Source organism: Spea bombifrons, chromosome 8 (genome assembly GCF_027358695.1).
Source record: "Spea bombifrons isolate aSpeBom1 chromosome 8, aSpeBom1.2.pri, whole genome shotgun sequence".
NCBI lineage: Eukaryota > Metazoa > Chordata > Amphibia > Anura > Pelobatidae > Spea > Spea bombifrons.
The window spans coordinates 18,452,578-18,477,365 of NC_071094.1; the positions used below are offsets into that span (position 1 = coordinate 18,452,578).

The window sequence follows — 24,788 nt, forward strand, 5'->3', positions numbered from 1 at the left end:
TTTGTAAACCTGACCCGCCGCCGAGGCTACAGTTTTTTTTGTATACATTGTACAGCCAATACACTGTTTTTGCAGCATGCTTACACCTGTTTGGTAGGCCTCGTATTATACATTTGTATTATTTGAGCCTGTGACTAGCTTAGCGCACCGACATTTTTTCTTTTCCCTGCCCGCCGCCGAGGCTACCAGATCCTCCATACAGGAGATCATATTAATTACGGAGAACAAGGCCTCAATGGGTAGGGGGCCTGGAGATTTCCAAAAGCGAGGAATCGCAGCCTTCACCGCATTAATCAAACGGATTCTCAAAGAGCGTTTGTATGCACCAAAAGGGAGACCGGAATGGTGTAGCAAAAGTGAGGCAGGAGAACGGACAAAATCAGGGTCATCCACTTCTCTGATTAATTGAACCACCAGATCCCAAAACGGACGTACGTCTGGGCAAGTAAATAGGAGCCATTCCCTAACCCGTACCTCCAACATAGCGGATAAATCCCCGGCAAGTAGTAATGCAGCTCTGCAGGGACCCGATACCACCTAGACAGTAACTTAAAGGAACATTCTTGGGTTTTGCTAGAAACCACTCCCTTGTATATTGCTAGAAACACCGTATTCCACTCAGCAGCTGAAAAAGTTAGCTGTAAGTCCCTTTCCCATAACCCTACAAAGTAAGGACGTGCATCTCCCACCCCAGAAACCAGCAGAGCATATAACCGAGATAGCAAATGTGTAGGGCTGCAACTAATGATTATTTTTATAATCGATTAGTTGGCAGATTATTTTTTCGATTAATCGGGTTAAAAAATAAATACGCAAACTTAATTTATTTAAAATAAAAACTTATAATTTACATTAAGATGTGTCATTAACACTTTTATCTCTTTATCACAATGGCATTTCATAATTTGCCTTCTTAATTTACTGACATAATAATTAAAGCTATATTTTAACAAGAACCCCAAAAATACCAAAAAAAGCTTTACTAGTAAATATTCATGTAAACTATTTTTGCCCAGTTATGCACATCTCACCCCCAGCTTGCCTCTCTGCCCCAGAAATGCCTTATACCCCCTATATCAGGGGTGTCCAAGTTTTTTCTGCAGTGGGCCACTTCATCAGAAATGTATGTGTGCGTGGCCGCACTCATTTTTCACTGAGAGAAAATGTGGCCTTTTAGCTTTTGTGACAAACCCTGTAGCACGAGGGCCATAAACATCACAGTTTATGGCCCTCTTAAGCACAGTCCTCTAGGGCAATCAGAGTCAGGAACACCAGTTTGTAGCAAAACAGTGCTTTATTTTTAATCGCTCAAACTCCAAAACTAAATCATAAAAACAAAACCTAGCTCCCAATTGGAGCCCTCTCTAACTAAACTATGCCGGTCCAGACTGGTTTTTAATGCCCAGCACCTGTGCCTGACGCCGGCCCCATAGGAATCCAGGACCGGGTCCTGCGGGCTTCTTGCCTCCTGGAAAACCCGGCATGGAATTTCCACAAAATGGGGAAACAGAGCATTGGCCCACCCTGCTCTCCAATTGCTCCACCCCAGGGATCCATATTTATGATCTGGTTAGCACCTGTACCCAAATGCCACACCAAGCATCTCCCTGGGGTTTACACTGTCACACTTTAGAATGCATACTAATACAGAGTTAATTTGGCAAAATGCGAAACAAAAAAAAAAACCCCACCGAAAATAATCATCCGCAGGGGCCCTGCTACTTCCCTCTGTGTTGCTCCGCAGCATCTTTTGCTCCGCCGAGGGGGAAGCAATAACCCAGCGGAGTCACATGAATGCGCGTCACCTCACGTGACTCCGCTCCGTTCCTGTTCCCCTGGGCAGGTCAAGAGAAGTTCAAACAGACTGCGTGCAATGCAGATGGAGACGGCACCCCTGCGTAAGTCTGCGAGCGGCACCGGAAGATCTCTGGTTCAGGGAAGGGTGTATGAATGAGCATACGTGAATGAGGGAATGAATGTTTGTGATGAATGAATATGCATGTGATAGCATGGATGTGTAAGTAGGGGGGGCAGGGCACAGGGAGGCTGTAGGTTATGTTCATGTATGGCTGCTCGTGCATGATCGGAGTCTCACTGCTATGTTAAATATATATGATTACTAACAGCAGTCACACTCCTATCATGCCCAGGCAAACCCAGATTACGGCATGAACTAGCTGACTTGGCATGATAGGAGTGTGATTGCTAACAGCAATCACACTTCTATGATGCCCAGGATCCGGCATTTACTGGCTGCCTATGCATGATACGAGTGTGATTGCTGTTAGTAATCATATATATTTAATATAGCAATGACACTCCTATCATGCACAAGCAGCCACAGTAGCAAAAGCAAGCAGAAATTACACTTTTATCATGTACATTGGTAATACTTACATTTTTGTTTTTTTTACTTTTTTCTGCTCTCCTCCGGTGTGATGACACTGTCCTTGCCGCGAGGAACACCTTCTGCGGGCCTCCTCGAACGTCACGTGTTCAAAGCCGCACAACGGCTGCTTTGAACTTCACAGCCGCTTTGAATGTGGTCTGCCGGCCCATGGACTGGCAGACCACCGCGTGAGTGAGCAGGACCGACCAGAAGTAGCGGGGGCTGCGCACTAAAATCCAAATCCCCTGCAGCGCTGCGGGGGATCTGGATTCTAGTGTTATAATCCAATCTCTATTTGAGGTCGGATTATAGGAGGGGAGTTTTTCAGAGGATTTGCTCTGAAAAAACTCATTTTATAAATCTATTCAACTAATCTATTATGAAAACAATTTTCATAATCGATTATCGATTCGTTGTTGCAGCCCTACAAATGTGATGGCTCGGATTGTCCCAAACAAAGTCGTTCAAGCTCAGACGGAGGTCTAGAAATCTGAGAGAGGGAAAGTTTAGATAAAACAAAGCCTTTCAACTGATGATACTGAAAAGGCGGCGTATTAGCCCGGAAGAACTCAAAGGCCTGAATTTTCCACCTGATACAATATGATGGACCCATAGAGTACGAGCAGGAGCAAATTTTAACAATCAAGAGTTGGAAATGCTCTGAGGTAAGTCAGGGTGAAGTGTTAACTGATACAGTGGACCAGGATAAGTCTCTAAGCTTTGATGGGTAGAAATCTTGGTCAACATACGTAACGTAGGTTGAATCAGTGGGTGAGAGGAGACTATTACCCTCCTATATTTTTCTGGCATCCAGGGGACAATTGAAATGTGATGTTCAAAAAAGGAATTTTCAATAGATACCCACTGCTTAGGTACAAATAAAGACCATTCAATTCACCGACGTAGGTGGGAAGCCTGCCAATAAAGCTCTGTGTTCGGCAGACCTAGACCGCCATGCAGTTTGTTTCATCAAGTGAGAAAAGGCCCTCAAATTTGGTAAAAACTCTTGACAAGCTTTAAAAAAGGACTTTGGGAGAAAAATTGGAAGCGCTTGTAGCAAAAACGGGGAAGGATATTCATTATGTAAAAATTATAATTTAAAGGTGTAATGCCTGCTGTTTTGTGTGTTTTCCTAGTTAGTGATGGGTGAAGCTTTGTTTGAAAACTGATGTTTTCAGTGTGTGTCTTTGTTTTCTGCTTTCAGAAAGCTCCTGTTTTGGGGGGTTTTCCCGGTCTCACACCAGTATTGTATTTGTCATTTGGCCTAATATTAACAAACTGCATTTTGTTCTATATTTTAAAATTAAAATGTATCAACGACTATGGTAAATTCTGTGTTCTGAATGCATATTGTATGGTCTTGCTTTACAGATCATTTTAATATGAGTGGCTTTAATTTTGGATCAACTGCCCCCACTGGAGGTTTTTCTTTTGGAACACCAAAAACCGCTGCTTCAACAGCAACCCCTGGGTTTTCGTTTGGAGGAGGAGGAACAGCTCCCTCTGGGGGCTTCAGTTTTGGTGGTACAACACAGAACCCTGTCTCATCATCAGGACAACAAACTGGACTATTCTCTTTCTCCACGACAGCTTCTCCGGCAGGCTCTACAGCTGGATTCAGTTTTGGGACACAGCCTACATCAACCACAGCTGCAGGTGGACAGACATTTGGGTGAGAATTACCTGTTAACTATTAAACACTCAAGCCTTTATTTATTTCATCACTGAGTGGAGTCATACTGTTAATATATGAAATTCTATAGGTTACTTTAATCCTACTTTGCAATATACTTTCTGGTTTTTGGCTGCTGTCCCTAGCCTTGTAAATGTGAAGTTCACAGGCATTTTTATTTGAAATCTGGACATATAGGTTAAACCCCATTCTGTCGGTGTATTTTACTAGAGGCTTGTCAACGCATATACTTTTTGTCTGGGGTACACTTTTATTTTTTATTTTTTTTTTTTTAAATATCTTGAAAATAAATTAGGGTATGGATACTATATAACTTTTCAAAATGTGGGTAATGGGCTCGCAAGCACTTTGTAATAGTTAAAGTGCACACATTTGAGCAATGTTACATATTTAAAATTAGCTTAATTAGGGTTTTTTTTTGTTTTCCTTTGGATCAAGAATAGGAAGGTTAGGTAGAATGGTTGAACTTGATGAACTTGGGTCTTTTTCAACCTTATGAACTATGTAACTATGTAATTTGATCATGCTAATGCAAAAAAAAATAAAAAAAAATCATGTGAATTGATGTTAGGCTTTTACCATGTCCATAAGCATAGTTGGTGCCTAGGATGTTTTGTGCTGCACTGTTTCATGAGTTTGCTACCAAGAACAGGGTTAAAACTTCTCTCCAACAAGATAATCTCCTATAAACAACTGCATAGAGTAACAGTTACTGTGATTCCAGGGTTGGCAGTAAAAGTGCAGATTTCACCCTTGATCACAGTTTAAGATTTACTGTCGGCGCCACATCTAACTAATCGTACCTGATTAATTGAACAAAAAAGTAAGACCAAGGGTTTAGGGCTGCAACTAACGATTATTTTCGTAATCAATTAGTTGGCCGATTATTTCTTCGATTAATCAGATAAAAAATGTAAAATTTTCATTTATTTAAAATAACGTAGGATGTTAAAAAATAATGGCAGAATAAAAAAAACTTTGATAAAAATGCATTTCTTGTTTTTATTTCCCAACCTGCCCCCCCGTTATGCACTACATACCCTATATGCCTTAAACCCCCCCAGATATGTTACTCCGTCTTCACCAGGTATGCCGTAGTGCACTCAGATTTGCAGACTCGTTCATAGACACAATACTTTTATAAATACAAGATTAATCTTCACTGCCCCCAGGATTTAAAGATTCCTCTCGGTTTGCCCCCCTTTACCTCTAACTGCACCTTAAGTAAACCTTTTTAAATGATTTAAATTAATCCTCAGTATTAAATTAATCCTAAAGAGAAAAACCCCCATCAACCACAACTGCCCCGTGTAAGGAACTGGGTCCATACAGAAGCCTAAAGATGGAGTTCAGGAGGTATTGCGCTGTAGTGGAGTTGGACAGGGCCTGATATAGGGCAACTGCACTCTCCCAGGTGGGCATCTAGGGTTGTGCAGCCACATACCAGCACCCTGACATAGCAGCGGATGTTGTCCAGAACAGAGCAGAACGAAACTTGGCTGGATGTGGAAATCTGAAACAAAACTTGGAGATATCCTGCAGGCACCCTGGCTGGCATGAGACATAGCATTAGAATCATGTGCAGGATGCTGCAGGCTGGAAGTAGGAAAGCTAAGCAGAGTATCAGGAGAAACATAGCAAGGAGGACAGAGCAAGGAACAGGGAGACCGAGCAAGGAACATAACCAGACAAGACATACATGATACAGGGCACAACAAAGGGCAGGGAACACAGGGGAAGGAGAGAGGAACCGAAATCCTCAGATGATTCAGGGAAGGAGGGCAAAGGTACATAAGAGACAAACATGAATACAGGAACTAGCCTAGGACTATGTGATAACAATTGGAGATTCCATCACATAATATGGCCATAGTATGCTTATCCCACCACTATGCCAAACTACTCCAATGTCGGTGGGTCCTAACACTAAAGCCTGCTTACCGAATTACTAATAAACTAAACATTGAATCCAAACACAGAACAGAGAAGGACATACCTTTAGACTGCAGACTGAGACAAACAGACACACCTTATAAAGGAAACAGGAGCTGAAGCAAAGAGAGCAGTACTAGAATCCAAGAATCAGAGGTACGGAACAGAGCATACGGAAATCCAGAAATGGATCATAGCAAAACATGGGAACTGAGGCAAGGCAGAAAAAAACAGAGATATGCAGCTCCGCAGCCTGGATGGACCCTGACACGCCCTAAATTAACCCTAAACACCCCATCAACCACAACTGCCCCTAAATTAAGTTTCAGCAGCCCAAATGTTAATGTTCTACTCACAGTTAGATGAGTTCCTGGGCCATGTGGATGCTATAGGAAATGGGTGGGGCCAATTGGCCCTGTCCCTGTCCCTTTTCTCCCTGCAGTCACTGCCGGTTGGCCCCGCCCCTTTCTTTCTTCCTGTCCTTCCTTGCAGTCAACGGGCAGTGACTGCAGTGAGGGACTGGTAAGCAGGAACTGCTGTGAGTCACACAAACTGATTATAAAACGAGGGGTATTTTTCAGAGCTCTGAAAAAACTCTCATTTTATAATTGATAAAAATCGATTCAACTAAACGATTTTCATTATCGATTAGTTGTTGCAGCCCTACAAAGGTTTAGCAAAAATAAAGTGCAGACACATAAAGGCTGCTAAACAAACAATTATTGTGTTTGTGTGTGTGTGTGTGTGTGTACACTCACTGACCACTTTATTAGGTACACCTGTTTAATTGCTTGTTAACACAAATAGCTAACCAGCCAATCACATGGCAGCAACTCTGCATTTAGGCATGTAGACTAGGGCTGCAATAACTAATCGATATAATCGATAATGAAATTTGCTGGCAACGATTTTCATTATCGATTAGTTGAATCGATTTTTATAAATTATAAAATGAGGGTTTTTTCAGAGCAAACTGAAAAAGCTCTGAAAAACACCCCTCATTATATAATCCGTTTCAGTGACTCACAGCAGCAGTTCCTACTTACCAGTCCCTCCCTGTAATCACTGTGACAACTGGCCCTGCCCCTTCCTTCTGCCAGAACCACATGGCTGTGACACTCATCTAACTGTATAAATATAAGTATAAAATTAATATTTGGGCTGCTGAAAGTTGGAGGAGGTGGGGGTTAATTTAGGGGCAGTTATGGCTAATGAGGTGTTTAGGGGCAGCTATGGTTAATGGGGTGTTTAGGATTAATTTAGGGGTAGCTGTGGTTAATGGAGTGTTTGGGGTTAATTTGAGGCAGTTGTGGTTAATGGTGTGTTTAGGGTTAATTTAGGGGCTGCTGTGGTTGATGGAGTCTTTAGGGTTAATTTAGGGTAGTTGTGTTTGGGGTATTTAGAGTTAATTTAGGGGTAGCTATGGTTAATGGGGTGTTTAGGGTTAATTTAATGATGAGGATTGAGGGTTAATTTAATTAATTTAATAAAGTTAACTTAAGGTGCAGTTAGAGATAAAGGGGGGGCAAACTAAGGGGAATCTAAATCCTGGGGATGTCTGAATGTCTGGGGAGGATGGAGTGGTGTATCAGGGGGTATAAGGCGTATCAGGCACAGTGGCATATGTGGGAGGCAATGTGGAGTGGCATATGTGGGAGGCAGTGTGGAGTTGGTATATGTGGGAGGTGGCGTGGCATATGTGGGAGGCAGCGTGGCGTGGCATATGTGGGAGGCAGCGTGGAGTGGTATATGTGGGAGGCAGCGTGGCATGTCTGGGCTCAAATGTGCATAAATTGGGGGGGCTGGTTGGGAAATAAAGACAAGAAATGCATTTTATCAAAGTTTTTTTTATTCTGCTGTTTGTATTTAACATCATTTGTTAAATTATTTTAAATAAATGAAAAATGTACATTCTTTTTTTTATCTGATTAATCGAAAAAATAATCGGCCAACTAATCGATTATGAAAATAGTTGCAGCCCTAATGTAGACGTGGTAAAGACAACTTGCTGAAGTTCAAACCGACCATCAGAATGGGGGAGAGAGGGGATTTAAGTGACTTTGAACATGGTGTGGTTTTTGGTGCCAGACGGGCTGGTCTGTGTATTTCAGAAATTGGTGATTTACTGGGATTTTCATGCACAACCATCTCTAAGGTTTGCAGAGACTGGTCGGAAAAAGAGAAAATATCCGGTGAATGGCAGTTGTGTGGACGAAAATACCTAGTTGATGTCAGGAGAATGGGCAGACTGGTTCGGGATGACAAAAAGGCATCAGTAACTTAAATGACCACTCGTTACAACCAAGGTTGCAGCACTCGGGGTTTATACATATATATTTGTGTGTGTTTATATATAATGTGTGTGTACTATAAATACTATTTATGGGTATTTATACCACTTGAATAACATGTTCATTCTTAACAACACAGTTTTTTTTATTATTGTTATTATTATTTTACCCACAGAAACAATGCTCCCAAGATAAGCATTGGATCAGGAGTTCAACCAGCTGCAGGGAGTAATATAAGCAGCATCACCCAACAGTCAGTGCTCCCTTCAGGTGGTTTTTCATTTGGACTAAACTCTGGAAACACTGCACCTCCTGCTTCTGGTAGTGGTAGTTTTTCACTAAGTGGAGGAGTAATAAACACTACTGCTAGTAGTGCCTTTGGACAACAACAAGCACCTGCTGGGCTCACGTTTGGGACTTCTGTTTCCACAGCTGTAATACCAACATCCACTAATAGCCAAACTGCTACAACTTTCAACCTAGGTGTACCAACAGCAGGTAATAATAATGTATATTATCCCTTTTCTTTTTTTATGATTTTCTGTGACATTCCAAAAGCTTTCACTCCCCAAAGCTTTTTTTCGTCTGTTTCCATCTTTCATTCATGTCCTTTTCATACGTGTTTATGCCCATATTAATCTTTTTACCATTACTTCGGACAGCTTCCAGTTCTGGGTTTGGCTTGCCTTCTACTGTTCTTTCATCCATTACGTCAGCCCCTACCTCATCAACATCTTCCCAGGCTGTTGGATCCACTCCAAGTTCTGGCCTGAGCTTTGGGATTAAACCATCAGACACTGCTTCAGGTAATGTCACCACTAGATATTTAAAATATGCCACTAATATTTGACACTGGACATTTTACTCAATGTTTACAAATTATCAGCAAGGTAGGCCTTTTACATAATAGAAACATAGAATTTTACAGCAGGTAAGAACCATCTATTCAGCCCATTTTTACGATGTAAAGGGTTTAAACCCCTATCAGGTTTTTGGTCCGGTCCTACAATGAGGATAGCTTTATGTCTATCCCATGCCTGTTTAAATTCCCTTACTGTATTAGCCTCCACCGCTTCTGCTCGGAGACTGTTCTATTTATCTACTACCCTCTGAGTAAAGTAGAACTTCCTTATGTTACATCTAAGCCTCTTACCCTCTAGTTGTAGATCATGACCTCTTGTTCTAAAATTGCTCTTCCTTTCAAATAAGCTTGCTTTCCTCCAAGTTATTAAGAACCTTTTACTGTTCTACAAACCACTTACCATTTTGTTGCTCTCTGAACTCTTTTCAATATCCATACCCGTATCCTTCTTGAGATGGGCTTTCCAGAACTTTATGCAATACTCTAGATGAGGCTTGACCAAAGATCTGTAAAGTGGCGTAATCGCCTCCCTCTTCCTGCTACGAATGCCTCTCCCTGCTACGAATGCCTCTCCCTATGCAACCCAACATCCTGCTTGCTTTTTCATGTGCTTTATTACATTGTCTGCTTACCTTCAATTCATCAGAAATAATTACTCATACGCCCCTCTCTTCCGTTGTTCCTGACAGAGCAATGTCCCCAATGCTATATTCTTCCCTGTGTTTATGTCCCAAGTGCAATATTTTACATTTATCAACTTTAAATTGTACCTGTCATCCTCTTGACCATTTTTCTTAAATCATTTGAGTAGGGCTAATCAATAATGAAAATCGTTGTCACCGATTTTCATTATCGATTAGTTGAATCGATTTTATCAAACCTAAAATGAGGGCTTTTCCAGAGCGAATGCTCTGAAAAATACCCCTAGTTGTTTAATCCGACCTCAAATAGAGGTCAGATTATAACACTAAAATCCGGATCCCCTTCTGCTCTGCAGGGGAGCTGGATCATCCTTTCTAGAAGCCGGTGGGTGTCTGTCAGACAGCCTCTGCTTCTGCCCTCCACTTCCGCTGGGCTTCTATGACCTGAGTGCTGGCATCACATGTATTTCCGGTGCTTCCTCATCGCTGCGGAGTAAACTCCTCTCTGGCAGCCGGTGAACATTTGCGCGCAGACAGCCTCCGCTACTGCCCTTCACTTCCGCCGGGCCCTCTAAGCTTTATACCCCTCCTGATATGCCACTCTGCCCTCTGATATGCCTTATACCCCAAATATGCCACTGTGCCCCCAGATATGCCTTATAACCTCTATTTGCCACTGTGCCCCTGATATGTGACTGTGTCTCCCTTACCCCCTGTGCTTCAGACTCCTAGGTGTCTAGTGGGGGCAGCTGGTGAACGTCTGCGTGATGCGCGTAGACAACCTCTGCTGCTGGCCGGAACTTTCGCTGGAGCTTCTATGACTGAGCACCGGAAGATCATGTGACACCAGTGCTCCATCATAGAAGCCCCAGCGGAAGTGGAGGGCAGTAACGGAGGTTGTCTGTGCACATTGCACAGATGTCCACCGGCTGCCGGAGAGGAGGATCCAGGTCCCCTGCAGCGCTGCGGCGTATCCTTCTCTTTGGCAGATGGCGAACGTTGCGCAATGCGCGCAGACAACCTCTGCTGCTGCTGGCCGGTACTTTCGCCGGGGCTTCTATGGTGGAGCACCATAAGGTCATGTCACGCTGGTGCTCCATCATAGAAGCCACAGTGGAGGGCAGTAGCAGGGGATGTCTGTGCGCATCACATAGACGTTCGCCGGCTGCCAGAGAGGAGATCCAGGTCCCCTGCAGCGCTGCAGGGGATCTGGATCTTAGTGTTTTATAGTCCAACCTCTATTTGAGGTCGGATTGTAACACGAGGGGTATTTTTCAGAGCATTGGCAACGATTTTCATTATGGATTATTATCGATTAGTTGGCAGATTATTTTTTCGATTAATTGATTTAGGGCTGCAACAACTAATCGATTATGAAAATAATTGTTAGTTGCAGCAGTACGTTTGATTTGTTCCACCTGGAAGGTCTACCCTGTTGTAGACCTTTTTGTCATCTGCAAAAAGACATACCATACCATTGAGACCGTCTGTAATATTACTGATAAAAATATTAGTACTGATCCCTGAGGTACCCTGCTAGTACCAAGTCCTCCCTCGGAATATATACACAATTAACTACAACCTTCAGCCTTCAACTATTCTGGGATCCAGATCCAAAGACTGCAATTTACTTATAAGTTTTCTATGGGCGACAGTGTTGAATGCCTTACTGAAATGTAGATAGGCCAAGGGGGAGCTGTTGATATAGCCTATTAACAGGATCTTTCTGTAGAAAACCCGTGCTGTTTCATGCAAGTTATGGACTGTCTGCTGGAGCTTAATCATTGCAAATTGTCGCAGTAACAACATCATTTTTCTTTAATGTCATTGGTAACATCTGAAGCAGATAAAGCAATTTCGGGAAGATAATCATTTAATATAAGTGACAGCGCCCCAAAAAGGAAAGATGGAATTTAGACCAAGTTGTAAAGGAGCGCTGCATTTGACATAGCAAAGGAGTGAAATTTAATTGATAAAGGTGTGATAAAATAGCCAAGATATTGAGTCCCAAATATCTCAGGATCAGGAGTGATCCTGTAGGCTGAAACCGCAATTGCAGGAAAACCTGCAATAGCGTTTTCAGCTGCCACGGGCAGCTTCAGGAAAGGGGGTTGAGTGTTGATTGGGTCCCCACACAAGTGTGGGGACCTGACACAACATCCCCCTGCTGCCTGATCGCTCCATGAGAGCGACAGGGCAGCGTTAACCCCTTTAATGCCGCAATCGCATTACGCATTATTGCAATCGCATTGTACGGGGCTCTGCTGCTGGTGGTCTGCCTAGAAGCCCAGGCAGGCCAGCAACAGCAAAAACGAGCCCCCCCCACAAGCCCTTTGATGACTCCTGTAGGCATGGAAGCCTACAGCAGTCATCAGAGAGACTCCCCCCTGCAATGGCTGGTCTATAGACCAGCAATTGCGTCCCAGCTGCCAGAGGCAGCTTCAGGGACAGGGGTAGAGGGTTCTTTGGTCTCCACATAAGTGTGGTAACCATAGATCAAAGCACCTACACAGAACACATTGCATAGGAAAATGACACTTTTCACATTTTGTTTTCTTGAACCAAAACATGGTGTTTAGAACTCTACGCCAGAGAACAAAACAAAACATATAAACATTAAAAAAAAAAAGAGAGAGGCGAGAAAACGGCAAAAGAGCCCTGTTTGCGAGGAAAAGGAAGATCTGAGCCCAGATCTTGATATGACCATTGCTACTACAGAACAGCAACTCCACGCAAGAAATCCGAGGCCTCCATTGGAATGTCAAAGAAACGGGGCTTGCCGTCATGGAAAACCTTAAGTCTCGCTGGATAGAGAAGAGCAAACTTCACTCTTTTGTCGTAAAGCTCAGTGCAGATTTTAGAGAACTGGCGCCTCTTGGTCGATACTGCGGCCGAAAAATCTTGGAAAAGAAGGAGTTTATGGTTGTTATATTGAAAGGATGAGATCTTTTGGTACGCCTCCAATATCTTCACCTTGTCAGTATAATTCAATACACGAAAAATCACTGGATGCACTGTGGGAGAGACTGGTTCACGCCCAACACGATGGGCTCGCTCAGTTGTCGACTGGCCCTGTGAGCAATAAACCCCCAAGGTCTTGGGAAGCCAATGTGTAACCAAATCATGCAGCGCTGGGGTGTTCACCTCCTCCGGTAGCCCTATAAGCCTAATGTCGTCATCCAGACGATCCTGAAGACTTGTGACCAAGGCCTCTTGAGATCGAATTGTGGCGGTTATTGACAGTGACTCTTTGACCCTGAGAAACAAGTTCCGCCAAAAAATCCGACTTGGAGTCCAGCAGTGGAGAGATGATGGTGATGAGATTCTGAGCTGTTAAAGGATCTTTGGATGGAAGTTCAGAAGCCGGGCTGGGATCTGACACTACTGGCGGAGCTGTAGTCTTTGTACTCGTAGTGGATTTATCTCTAACCTTGCCCTGTCTCGTGGATGACTTGGCAGGGGGATCCATGAATTTATCCATGAATGAGAGAATAGCGGATGAGGGGACCCCTCCCCAGCCAGTTAGAGAATAAAGCACTGAGAAAAAGTGGAGAGGAGGAGGAACACAGAATGTGTGATAGCAAAGTATAGCCTAAACAATGCCTCAGTTTAGGTAAACTGAACACGGTAAATTGGTTAAACAGCACAGCAAGCTGGATAGTCAATGCTTCAAGCTAATGCAGCAAGTTGGATAACTAAAGCCACAGGCAAATACAGTAAATTGGATAAACAATGCTTCAGGCTAGTACAGTAAGTAGGATAAACAGTGCCGCTGGTTAATACAGTGACATGGATAAACAGTGTTGCAAGCAATACGTCTAGTCGGAAAAAGAATGCCCCGTGTTGGTTCTGGAGATTAGAGAAGCAGCACCAAAGGCAGGTACCTTAATTGGATACACAATGCCTCAGGCAATATAGCTAAGTGAATAAACAACTCTACAAACAGATATAATAAAGGCAGATAAACAATACTGCAGGCAAATATAGTAAAGTGGGTAGAATACACCTCAGGCAAAAACAACACATTAGATGAACAATGCCCCAGGCAGTTACATCAAGTTGGATAAACAGAGCCTTAGATAGATGCACCAATGTAATTAGAAAATGCCGTAGGTAAACGGCAAATTCGCGAGTAAATATGCCAAATAATAAAAAATAACGAAGTCCCAATCCTAGCCCCACCACCCAACCTAACTATATCCCACCCTCAACCCCAAGCTAACTAATGACAAGGTCTAGTAAAGGACGGGTGGTACAGAGTCCGAAAAAGAAAACTATGAAAAAGTGCGTGAGCAAGTAAATATGTGATGCTGAGATAATCCTGTGGTATATAGCGCACAAAACCCAACATAGCTAAAACCTACCCGTATCCTTTAACTAACTAATACCAGCTGTCCAAAATTGTGTGTGAAATAAAAAGTAGCTGATGGTTAGGGATGAATTAAAAGAAAAGAAGCCTGCCGATCACGTAGGTGGGCCTACCTCACCGCCCCCTCAGGCCATCAAGCACTGGAGTGAGATTGAAGATCACAGCGGCTCCTGATGGGATAGCCTGTTGTATTCCTGGGCGGTTACATTCACGCGGCACCACACAGATAGGCCTGGCCACGGCCCAACTGCAGCAAATGCGGATGATTCTTCCACAGAGTCTAGCCCCAGTGATCCCCGTCCGCTGTGTAGCCCTGGACGCCACATCCAGAGGAGGAAGCAAGGACAGGCATCAATCCCGTAGCCTCCAACCAGGACCGTTGCTCTGGCTACGCAACCCCTTAGCGGGGGAGGGTAAGTTGATTTTCAGCGGAGAACAGGAATTCAGAGAAGGTAAGTAATGGATCACGGCTGAGCGACAACACTACCGTGGCAGCCGGGATGTATCGGCAAGGTGGTGTGGGCCCCACCTCAAGGCTTGCGGCTTCAACTGAGGGTGCGGCTTCCAAGCCACACCACGCGGTGTGGAAAATGCAGCTCCAAAGAAAAAAAGAACAAAATTAAGCCCAGTCGTACTGGTATGATAAAAATGTGATGTATGGCGTCCAGAAATATATTCTAGTACAGCCAGATGGAGATGGATTTATATCAGAGATGAGGAGTGCAGTTAAAAAGCAGCCATCTCAAGGGCCCGCCTCCCGCCTACCCTATTTTACCTTGATGCAGCCTTTCAGTGTGTAAAGTGTTACATACTGTTTTTAGCCCATTAATATAATACTAAAAAAGTGGCTCACAATAAAGTTTTATACCCAAGATCAAATTTTTTGCCACCTAAGGTATTGTCTTTACAAGATTCCTAAGTATTGTGCATTATGCAAAATTCATCCCCTGATTATTTTTCAGATACGTTATCAATTTACACTCCCAAAAAAGAATTCTGTTTTTTGAAACATAAGGGGATACTTGGGTTCAAGCAATACATCCTCTCAAAGCACTCCTGGTCTGACGTAAAGCTGTGAAAACATCACCAGTTACTATGTAGCCTTTCTCATCTATAAGGGCAAGGACAGCATCCTTGAACCACCTGGTTGCCTTCGTTGATGTGGGGACTAATCCTGATTTACCCATACTTTTGGACAGTTTTTACACCAATGTCCTGTGATTTGAATTATTATATTGCCTGATCACTGTGACTTGTGTAACTATATACCAGCATAGGGTAGGTTACAAAAAGAACTTGCAGAGGCCAGGCTTACAAGGGTTGAATGCCCTTCAGCAACAGTAAAAATATAAAACAAATATAAAATACAAGGAGACAACATGGCCGTTCCATGTATCTGTCTGTCCCAGAAGGATTTTTATGAAAGCTTATGATAAGTGTGATGGGACAAAAATAAGTCATAGCGGTCCACTGCAAGAATCACAAAACTATTTATACACCCAAAATAAAATCAGGAGTATTATCTCATCAACTACCAGACAGCCCCGTGCCTCCATACAGTTCTTTGGCCAGCAATGCCCACCCGACAGAGTCACTATTTTAGGGTTACCGTTGGAGAGCTCAGGATCCAAGGATGTTATGGCGGTAGCCAGACCAGTTTCATAGCTGCAGCAGGGTAAATCCTGGTTCTAAAGATGGGTAATAAAACCAGGTTTCCCAAATGAGCTCCCTCCCCATAACCACCACTGATTGTGGCCCACAACGAGCTTTCTGGTTCAGAAATTGAAGAAGCAGAGGGCACCTACTGGAAGAACAGTGGGTGAAATTAAGAGATGCTTCAGGACCTAACAGAAACAAAGCAACATGGCAATTTAGTTTGAGAATAAGTCCCAAATCAAGCAAGTTAAACCCTTTTACATATTTTTCCTGCTTTTTGACATTTAACTCCATCCTAAATGTGCCTCCCATGCCATATGTTTACAGTTACCTACATGTGCTGTGTGTGCAGGCTTTTCATAGAAATATTTAATGTATTATTTGGTTTGCTATTTATTTGGGTATAAAATGCCCCCCCCCTTTTTTTCACACGTTTGTAGCATTATGTAATGGTATTTGTTTCAGATGCTTGAGTAAACAGTCCAGAATTGTTGTGCCTCGATAAAGGCTCACTTAGGGTTGAAATGTTGGGCTTTGACTGTAAATCCTTTATGAATATATATTCTGTTTTCTAACAGCTGTGGCAAATGTAAACTCTACATCTACCACACATTCCCTGTCTTCCCTCATTGGATCCTCTGGGACTTCTCTCTTCTCTCCTGTAGTTAGCTCCACTGCTTCAACTCCTGTAACAACCACCACTACTACTGGATTAACATGTAAGTGCATCACTTCAGTTTGGATATAGACAATCTTTCAAATAATAACAACATTGGCAAAGTTTGAAAGATGTTGAACTTGGTACTGATGTTAAAATGCCATTTTTTGTATTAGACAGTTGTTCTGTAGGATTCTACATTTATCAATGATTAAATTAGAATGTGACCACAGAGTTAAAATAATGCATTTAGACTTTAGCAAAAACCAAGGCGATATGAGCAGACATGGCTTTAAAATATATGCATCTTAGAGTCTTCCTGCGATTGAAGACAGCCATCCCTTGCTGATCCCTATAATTGTAACCCTTGATCACTTGACAAGAGAGCTATAAAAGTGTACCAGGCAAGGCAGATTGCATAGCCTCCCAATATTCTGCTTCTCTTCATTTGCCTCAATCCATAGCACACATGGACATGAACATCTGTTTATATGTACTAACCTGTTTTGTTGAGGATCCAAACCAAATGTATTTGTAAATATATATACCCATTATATGACAGCGCTATATAAAACAATAATAATGCTAGTAGCTATGAAAACAGATGTGTGACCAGCATTTGAAGACCCTTTCTAACAAACCTCTTTGTATGTTTAAATGTGATTAACATGTGATTCTGTTTTAGTGGGCTCTTCTGCTGCATCCCTGAATTTTGGACTGAAGATTCCAGCAAGCAGCGCTGCCCAAGGAAATGCCCTGACCACCAGCAGTAAGAAAATAATAACAAAAAAGGGGGAGTCCATTAGCAGCAGATTCCTCATTGCAGAATTATGCTCTCCGCTGCACTCCTTGTGCAAGGCGATCTGTAATCTCTCTAATCAACCAGACCATTTTTACAGTCTGTGCCCTGGTGCTGGGATATATTCTTGCTCACAGGGCCGGACTGGGACTGAAAAGCAGCCCTGGAAAAATTTGGAGAGCAGCCCCATATAGTTTATCTCACGGTGAAGCTCTTATACCCACACGCACTCCTTATACACACCCGAGTCACACTATGTGCCATTCTTTTTATCTCATTATTTGTATTAAAATGCCAGAAAGCAAAAGTGTTAAAAGGCCCTAATAAATGAAATACATTACACATAATGGGATCAAAACATTTACTACTGCAAACATTTTTAGATGAAAAAGTTCCATTTTATTCAGTGGAACTAAACACTGATCACATTATTCTTCACGATATTCAGGTAAGAAACTTTTATTTCTCTATTAATTCATGTAGACTATTTTTTTCCATATTTAATAAAAGCTATGATTGAGACATGTTTGGTTTTTATTTCCTTTCATTTGACAACCTACCCCCGAGTTATGCACCTCTGCCCCCAGGCTTGCCACTCTGCCCCCCTGATATGCCTTCTAACCCCCTATATGCCACTCTGCCTCCAGAAATGCCTTATACCCCCTATATGCCACTCTCTCCCATTATATGCCTTTTAACCCCCTTTTTGCCACTCCACCTCCAGATATGCCTTTTGACCCCCTATATGTCACTCTGCATCCAGAAATGCCTTATACCCCCTATATGCCACTCTGTCCCATGATATGCCTTCTAACCCCCTATATGCCACTCTGCCATATAGGGGGTTAAAAGGCATATCATGGGACAGAGTGGCATATAGTGGGTATAAGGCATTCCTGGAGGCAGAGTGGCATGAAGGGGGTTAAAAGGCATATCATGGGGCACTCTGCCTCCAGAAATGCCTTATACCCCCCATATGCCACTCTGCCTCCCTGATATGCCTCAACCCTCCTATATGCCCCTCTGCCCCGTGATATGCCTTTTAACCCCCTTTTTGCCACTCCACCTCCAGATATGCCTTTTGACCCCCTATATGTCACTCTGCATCCAGAAATGCCTTATACCCCCTATATGCCACTCTGTCCCATGATATGCCTTCTAACCCCCTATATGCCACTCTGCCATATAGGGGGTTAAAAGGCATATCATGGGACAGAGTGGCATATAGGGGGTATAAGGCATTTCTGGAGGCAGAGTGGCATAAAGGGGGTTAAAAGGCATATCATGGGGCACTCTGCCTACAGAAAAGCCTTATGCCCCCTATATGCCACTCTGCCTCCCCAATATACTTTATACCCTCCTATATGCCCCTCTGCCCCATGACATCCCTTTTAACTCCCTTTATGCCACTCTGCCTCCAGATATGCCGTTGACCCCCTATATGTCACTCTGCATCCAGAAAGGCCTTATACCCCTATATGCCACTCTGGCATATAGGGGGTTAAAATGCATATCATGGGACAGAGTGGCATATAGGGGGGTATAAGGCATTTCTGGAGGCAGAGTGGCATAAAGGGGGTGAAAAGGCATATCATGGGGCACTCTGCCTCCAGAAAAGCCTTATACCCCCCTATATGCCACTCTGCCTCCCTGATATGCCTCAACCCTCCTATATGCCACTCTGTCCCATGATATGCCTTCTAACCCCCTATATGCCACTCTGCCATATAGGGGGTTAAAAGGCATATCATGGGACAGAGTGGCATATAGGGGGTATAAGGCATTTCTGGAGGCAAAGTGGCATGAAGGGGGTTAAAAGGCATATCATGGGGCACTCTGCCTCCAGAAAAGCCTTATGCCCCCTATATGCCACTCTGCCTCCCCGATATGCTTTATACCCTCCTATATGCTCCTCTGCCCCATGATATACCTTTTAACCCCCTTTATGCCACTCTGCCTCCAGATATGCTTTTTGACCCCCTATATGTCACTCTGCATCCAGAAATGCCTTATACCCCTATATGCCACTCTGGCATATAGGGGGTTAAAAGGCATATCATGGGACAGAGTGGCATATAGGGGGTATAAGGCATTTCTGGAGGCAGAGTGGCATATAGTGGGACACACTTACATATACACACACATGCCGATACACACACATGCACAAATACAAAAAAACATTATACAGTACAAAAAATAAATTTTTTTACTCACCTTCTACTTCTCTTGACTTCCTGGTAGCTGCACACTGTTCTCTTGACATCCGGTGGTGCAGCAGTCTGAGTGCGAGGGGGCGGAGCTTCCACCTCACGCTGCTCCCATCACTATGCAGCCATCAGGCTGCTGGGAATGTAATCTAAACGGCCGGTGCGTGCTGATGCCGCCGGCCGAAGCTACTTTAACACTTTTTTTTTATTTATATGGTAAGCTGGATCGGCTTGCCATATAAAACTAAAAAAAAAAGTATTAAAGCAGAGCCGGCCGGCGGCATCAGCTCGCGCCGGCCGTTTAGATTACATTCCCAGCGATCTGACGGCCGCATAGTGATGGGAGCAGCGTGAGGGGTGAAAGGTCAGTGTGAGGGGGCGGAGCTTTCACCCCTCACACTGCTCCCATCACTAAACGGCCATCGCACACGGCTGCTGGGTGCTGATGCCGGCCGGCCGCATCAGCACACGGCGGCCGCTTTGATTAGAATTCGGGCAGCCTGGGGGGCAGCTCAGCCGCTGTCTTCATGGCCGCCCAGCCCACGGACCTTCCGGCCCACCGGGAAATTTCCCGGTATCCCGGTGGGCCAGTCTGGCCCTGCTTGCTCAGCATAGAGCATGGTGACATGGGAATTGGCTCTATGGCAGATGTCTTGCCCAGGGTTGTACCCATCCTAAATACATTGCTAGGAAATAATGTTATTTTCAACACTTCACTTTTGTTTTCCTGCAGCCTCTCTTGGAGTAAAGCCCCTGGTTGGTATGGTAGGCCAAGCTGCGACTGCTAGTGCTAGTGTAAGGTAAGACCAGAAAAAACAGGGCAACTATTCGAATGCTACATTTTTGTTTGTTTCTTCATATTAGTAAACATGAGTCCCTATCTCCTTGAAACCTGTTTATCTTTTCAGTAGGGCTGCAACCAACGATTATTTTCATAATCGATTAGTTGGCCGATTATTTTTTCGATTAATCGGATAAAAAAAATGAATGTAAATTTTTCATTTATTTAAAATAATTTAATAAACAAATGATGTTAAATACAAACAGCAGAATAAAAAAAACTTTGATAAAAAGCATTTCTTGTCTTTATTTCCCAACCAGCCCCCCCAATTTATGCACATTTGAGCCCAGACATGCCACGCTGCCTCCCAGACATGCCACTCCACGCTGCCTCCCACATATGCCACTCCACGCTGCCTCCCACATATGCCACTCCACGCTGCCTCCCACATATGTCACTGTGCCTGATACGCCTTATACCCCCTGATACACCACTCCATCCTCCCCAGACATGCCACGCTGCCCTCCCTGCATATGCCACTCTACCCCTAGATATGCCACTCTACCCCCAGATATGCCACTCTACCCCCAGATATGCCACTCCACTCTACCCCCAGATATGCCACTGTGGCCCCAGATATGCCTTATACACCACTCCGTCCTTTCTGCAGTGGGCCACTTCATCAGAATTGTATACGTGCGAGGGCCGCACTCATTTTTCACTGTGAGAAAATATGGCCTTTAATAAAACATGCAGATTAAAATAAAGTAAATGACACAAAACCTTTTCCTCTTTTCCTCTTTCCACTTTTCCTCTCACTGATTTCTTGGCCTAGACAGTTTTGTGACTACACATTCAGGATAATTAAAAATGAAATAGTTCTATTTATTCTAGGGATGCACCAAATGAAAATTCTGGACCAAAGCATTCACGGTTCACTTAGCCAAAACCGAAAATGACCCCCCACCTTTAAAAATAATAAAAGTAGGTAACACACCAAAATTGGACAAAAGAAATTAGCAATAAGACTTCGCATTATAGGAGTATGATTGCTAACAGCAATCACACTCCTATCATACCCAGGCAACCAGTAAATGCTGGTACCTAGGCATGATGGGACTGTGCTTGCTGTTAGCAATCACATTCCTATCACGCCGAGTCAGCCAGTACATGCTGGTACAGGGTGGCTGTAAGTGATGTGTAGACCCCATACTGCTGGCACCATCAATACACAAGGGGGGCAGCTAGCTAGGTTTCAGCATGTACTGGCTGACTTGGCATGATAGGAGTGAGACTGCTAACAGCAATCACAGTCCCATCATGCCTAGGTTCCAGCACTTACACATCCATGCTATCACACACACTCATTCATTCATATACTCATTCATTCACAGATTCATTCCCTCAATCACGCATACTCATTCAAACACCCTCCCCACCCCCTTACCTGAACTGCAGCTCCTCGATGCCGCTCACAGACTTCAGCAGAGGGCGCGGCCTCCCTCTGCATTCTCTAGTATTGTACAGAGGGAGCAGGACCGGAGCAGAGTCATGTGATGTCACGTGAACTCTGCTGGTTTCCGCTTCCTCTGTGCAGTACAGAAGACCCTCCCACAGGTAAGTAGCAGGGCTCGAGGTGCGGCCCGCGTAAGATCGGTTGCCCTGGCTGCCGATCTTACGCGGGCCGCACCTCGAGGTCTCGCGGGCCGCATGTTGGACGCCCCTGGTATATGCCTTATACGCCCAGATACGTCTTCCCCAGATATGCCTTATACCCCCCGATATCTCATAGTGCCCTCATAGAGTCACAGACCCGTTCGCATCACACTGACACCATACTTTTATAAATAAGTACTGGGTTAATCTTCACTACCCCCAGGATTTAGATTCCCCTTAGTTTGCCCCCCCCCCTTTATCTCTAACTGCAACTTAATTTAACTTTATTAAATTAATTAAATTAACCCTCAGTCCTCATTAAATTAACCATAACTACCCCTAAATTAACTCTAAATACCCCATCAAACACAACTACCCTAAAATAACCCTAAACACCCCATTAACCATAACTGCCTCTAAATTAACCCTAAACACCCCATCAACCACAACATCCTCTAAATTAACCCTAAAGACCCCATCAACCACAACAGCCCTTAAATTAACCCTAAACACCACATTAACCATAACTGCCTCAAAATTAACCCTAAACACCCCATCAACCACAACATCCCCTAAATTAACCCTAAAGACCCCATCAACCACAACAGCCCCTAAATTAACCCTAAACACCCCATTAACCATAACTGCCTCTAAATTAACCCTAAACACCCCATCAACCACAGCATCCCCTAAATTAACCCTAAAGACCCCATCAACCACAGCATCCCCTAAATTAACCCTAAACACGCCATTAACCACAGCTGCTCCTAAATTAACCCTAAACACCCATTAACCATAGCTGCCCCTAAATTAACCCTAAACACCCCAGTAACCATAACTGCCCCTAAATTAACCCTAAACACCCCAGTAACCATAACTGCCCCTAAATTAACCCTAAACACCCCATTAACCATAGCTGCCCCTAAATTAACCCCCACCTCCCCTAACTTTCAGCAGCCCAAATATTTATTTTATACTTAGTTAGGTGAGTGTCACAGCCATGTGGTTCTGGCAGAAGGAAGGGACGGGGCCAGTTGTCACAGTGATTACAGGGAGGGACTGGTAAGTAGGAACTGCTGCTGTGAGTCACTGATACAGATTATATAAAAATCGATTTTCATTATCGATTGTTATCGATTTTATCGATTAGTTGTTGCAGCCCTACTTTTCAGTTAGAAGTACTGCCCATTACTGACCTGAAGGCAAACTCTATGAAACATTAGTCTTTGTAGGTGTGTGTGCCCAGGTGACTGGGAGCCCCCATTTAATCTCTCTCAGTGCTATACAACTTGTTGCTGAATTTGCCACACCGTACCATTGGGCCTAGCTTAAGAGATGTTGTGTAGGTTACAGAATAGTTTGTGTGGGTTCTGTTTATTTGCATTTTTATTTATAAGTTCAAATTATTAAACATAAATCTTTACTTTCATGTTGTTACGATAATAATATCAGACATATTCTTGCATACCATCAGCCAACCAGTTATGACCTATGCCCAACTTGAAAACCTAATCAATAAGTGGAGTTTGGAATTAGAGGATCAGGAGAAACACTTTTTGCAGCAAGCCACACAAGTCAATGCCTGGGACAGAACACTTATCCTTAATGGAGAGAAAGTAAGTTTTTAAACTGTTGTGCTACAGCTGGTTTTTGTGTTTTACATTTATTTTTTACAATTTTCCCTGTTATTACCTAGATCACTGCATTACACAGAGAGATGGAAAAAGTGAAACTGGATCAGAAAAGGTAGGTTGCGGAAGATTCTAGCTAAGCAATGAGGGGTCACTTGTATATGGGAGGGGGCACTTAGTGAAAAACTTGGTGTAAAGGTGTATTTATGGAGTATATTTTCTGCTAGATAAAAATTTTGTCAAGTTTTTTTTTTTTTTTTTTTCCCAGCAGTTGCTTGCTTTTTGACAATTTGCCTTAAACTTGTTCACTGTTTCTAGGTTGGACCAGGAGTTGGACTTCATTCTGTCACAGCAGAAAGAACTGGAGGATCTTTTGATCCCACTTGAGGAATCTGTTAAGGAGCAAAGTGGAACTATCTATTTGCAACATGCAGATGAAGAGAGAGAAAAGACGTAAGTTGGAATAAAGTACAATAAATGTGTATTCCTGTGGATAAATGAAGTACTGTAGATGTAATAAGGACCATTTACCTCTTTATTCACGTTATGTTGAAGGTTGTTTAGGGGATAGGAGACGTTTAGATGAGCCAAAAGACAAATTCCTCACTTCTTGTACACTTAGTTGTGCATGAATAAGACTGGAGCCTGCGAGTAACATATTACTTCCAACGCTATAGAAAAGTTAAAAGGTCCAACACTTTAGGGCATGTTAATGCAGTGTAACCTCAGTACTCAGTGTTGCATTGGTATTGTGTCGAAACAGAAAATAGTCTTAATGCTTAAAGATACATTTTTATTGTTGGTTATTTATCAAGAATAGGCCCTGGCAGCTTATGCAACATTAGACTTCACTTGTGTGGATAAAACAGCAAACACTTAGAATACATCAGGTACTTGAAACAGCAGCCAGCACAGGAAAACAAAGGAAAGTGAATAAAGGAGGGACTGGACTTCCTTACTGTAAGTGTACCAAAGACTTCACAGGCATATACAAACAGTAATCAGAACCACACATCTACATCTACAGAACTATCTACAGCTCAAGTGCTATTATACAGTATATTGCTGTTGTATTTCCCAAAATGTATATGTCAAAACAAATAGACTTCACATGATAACGATGCAAGTCCCAGCCAGAGGGAATTGTTTTTGTTATTCAAAAGTCACCTAATCGCCTAATCGTTTTCCTGGAATGAAACATCCAGAGACTAGGCTTTTCAATT

At 43.3% G+C, this 24,788-nt stretch overlaps 1 protein-coding gene across 2 annotated transcripts in view; it reads left to right on the top strand.

Annotated features, from left to right (window-relative positions):
- LOC128503627 (nuclear pore glycoprotein p62-like) overlaps positions 1 to 24,788 on the top strand; it is a 51,892-nt gene that overhangs the window by 19,715 nt on the left and 7,389 nt on the right. The window contains exons 2-11 of one of the 2 annotated variants that reach the window (XM_053473777.1): positions 3,761 to 4,061; positions 8,481 to 8,575; positions 8,738 to 8,803; positions 8,968 to 9,111; positions 16,412 to 16,552; positions 17,177 to 17,260; positions 20,231 to 20,297; positions 23,409 to 23,550; positions 23,631 to 23,680; positions 23,884 to 24,018. In XM_053473777.1, coding sequence (XP_053329752.1) covers positions 3,772 to 4,061; positions 8,481 to 8,575; positions 8,738 to 8,803; positions 8,968 to 9,111; positions 16,412 to 16,552; positions 17,177 to 17,260; positions 20,231 to 20,297; positions 23,409 to 23,550; positions 23,631 to 23,680; positions 23,884 to 24,018 — 1,214 coding nt within the window. In that variant the 5' untranslated portion in view covers positions 3,761 to 3,771. Of the gene's footprint in view, positions 1 to 3,760; positions 4,062 to 8,480; positions 8,804 to 8,967; positions 9,112 to 16,411; positions 16,553 to 17,176; positions 17,261 to 20,230; positions 20,298 to 23,408; positions 23,551 to 23,630; positions 23,681 to 23,883; positions 24,019 to 24,788 lie in introns of both variants that reach the window. The other variant, XM_053473776.1, reaches the window with a different exon arrangement.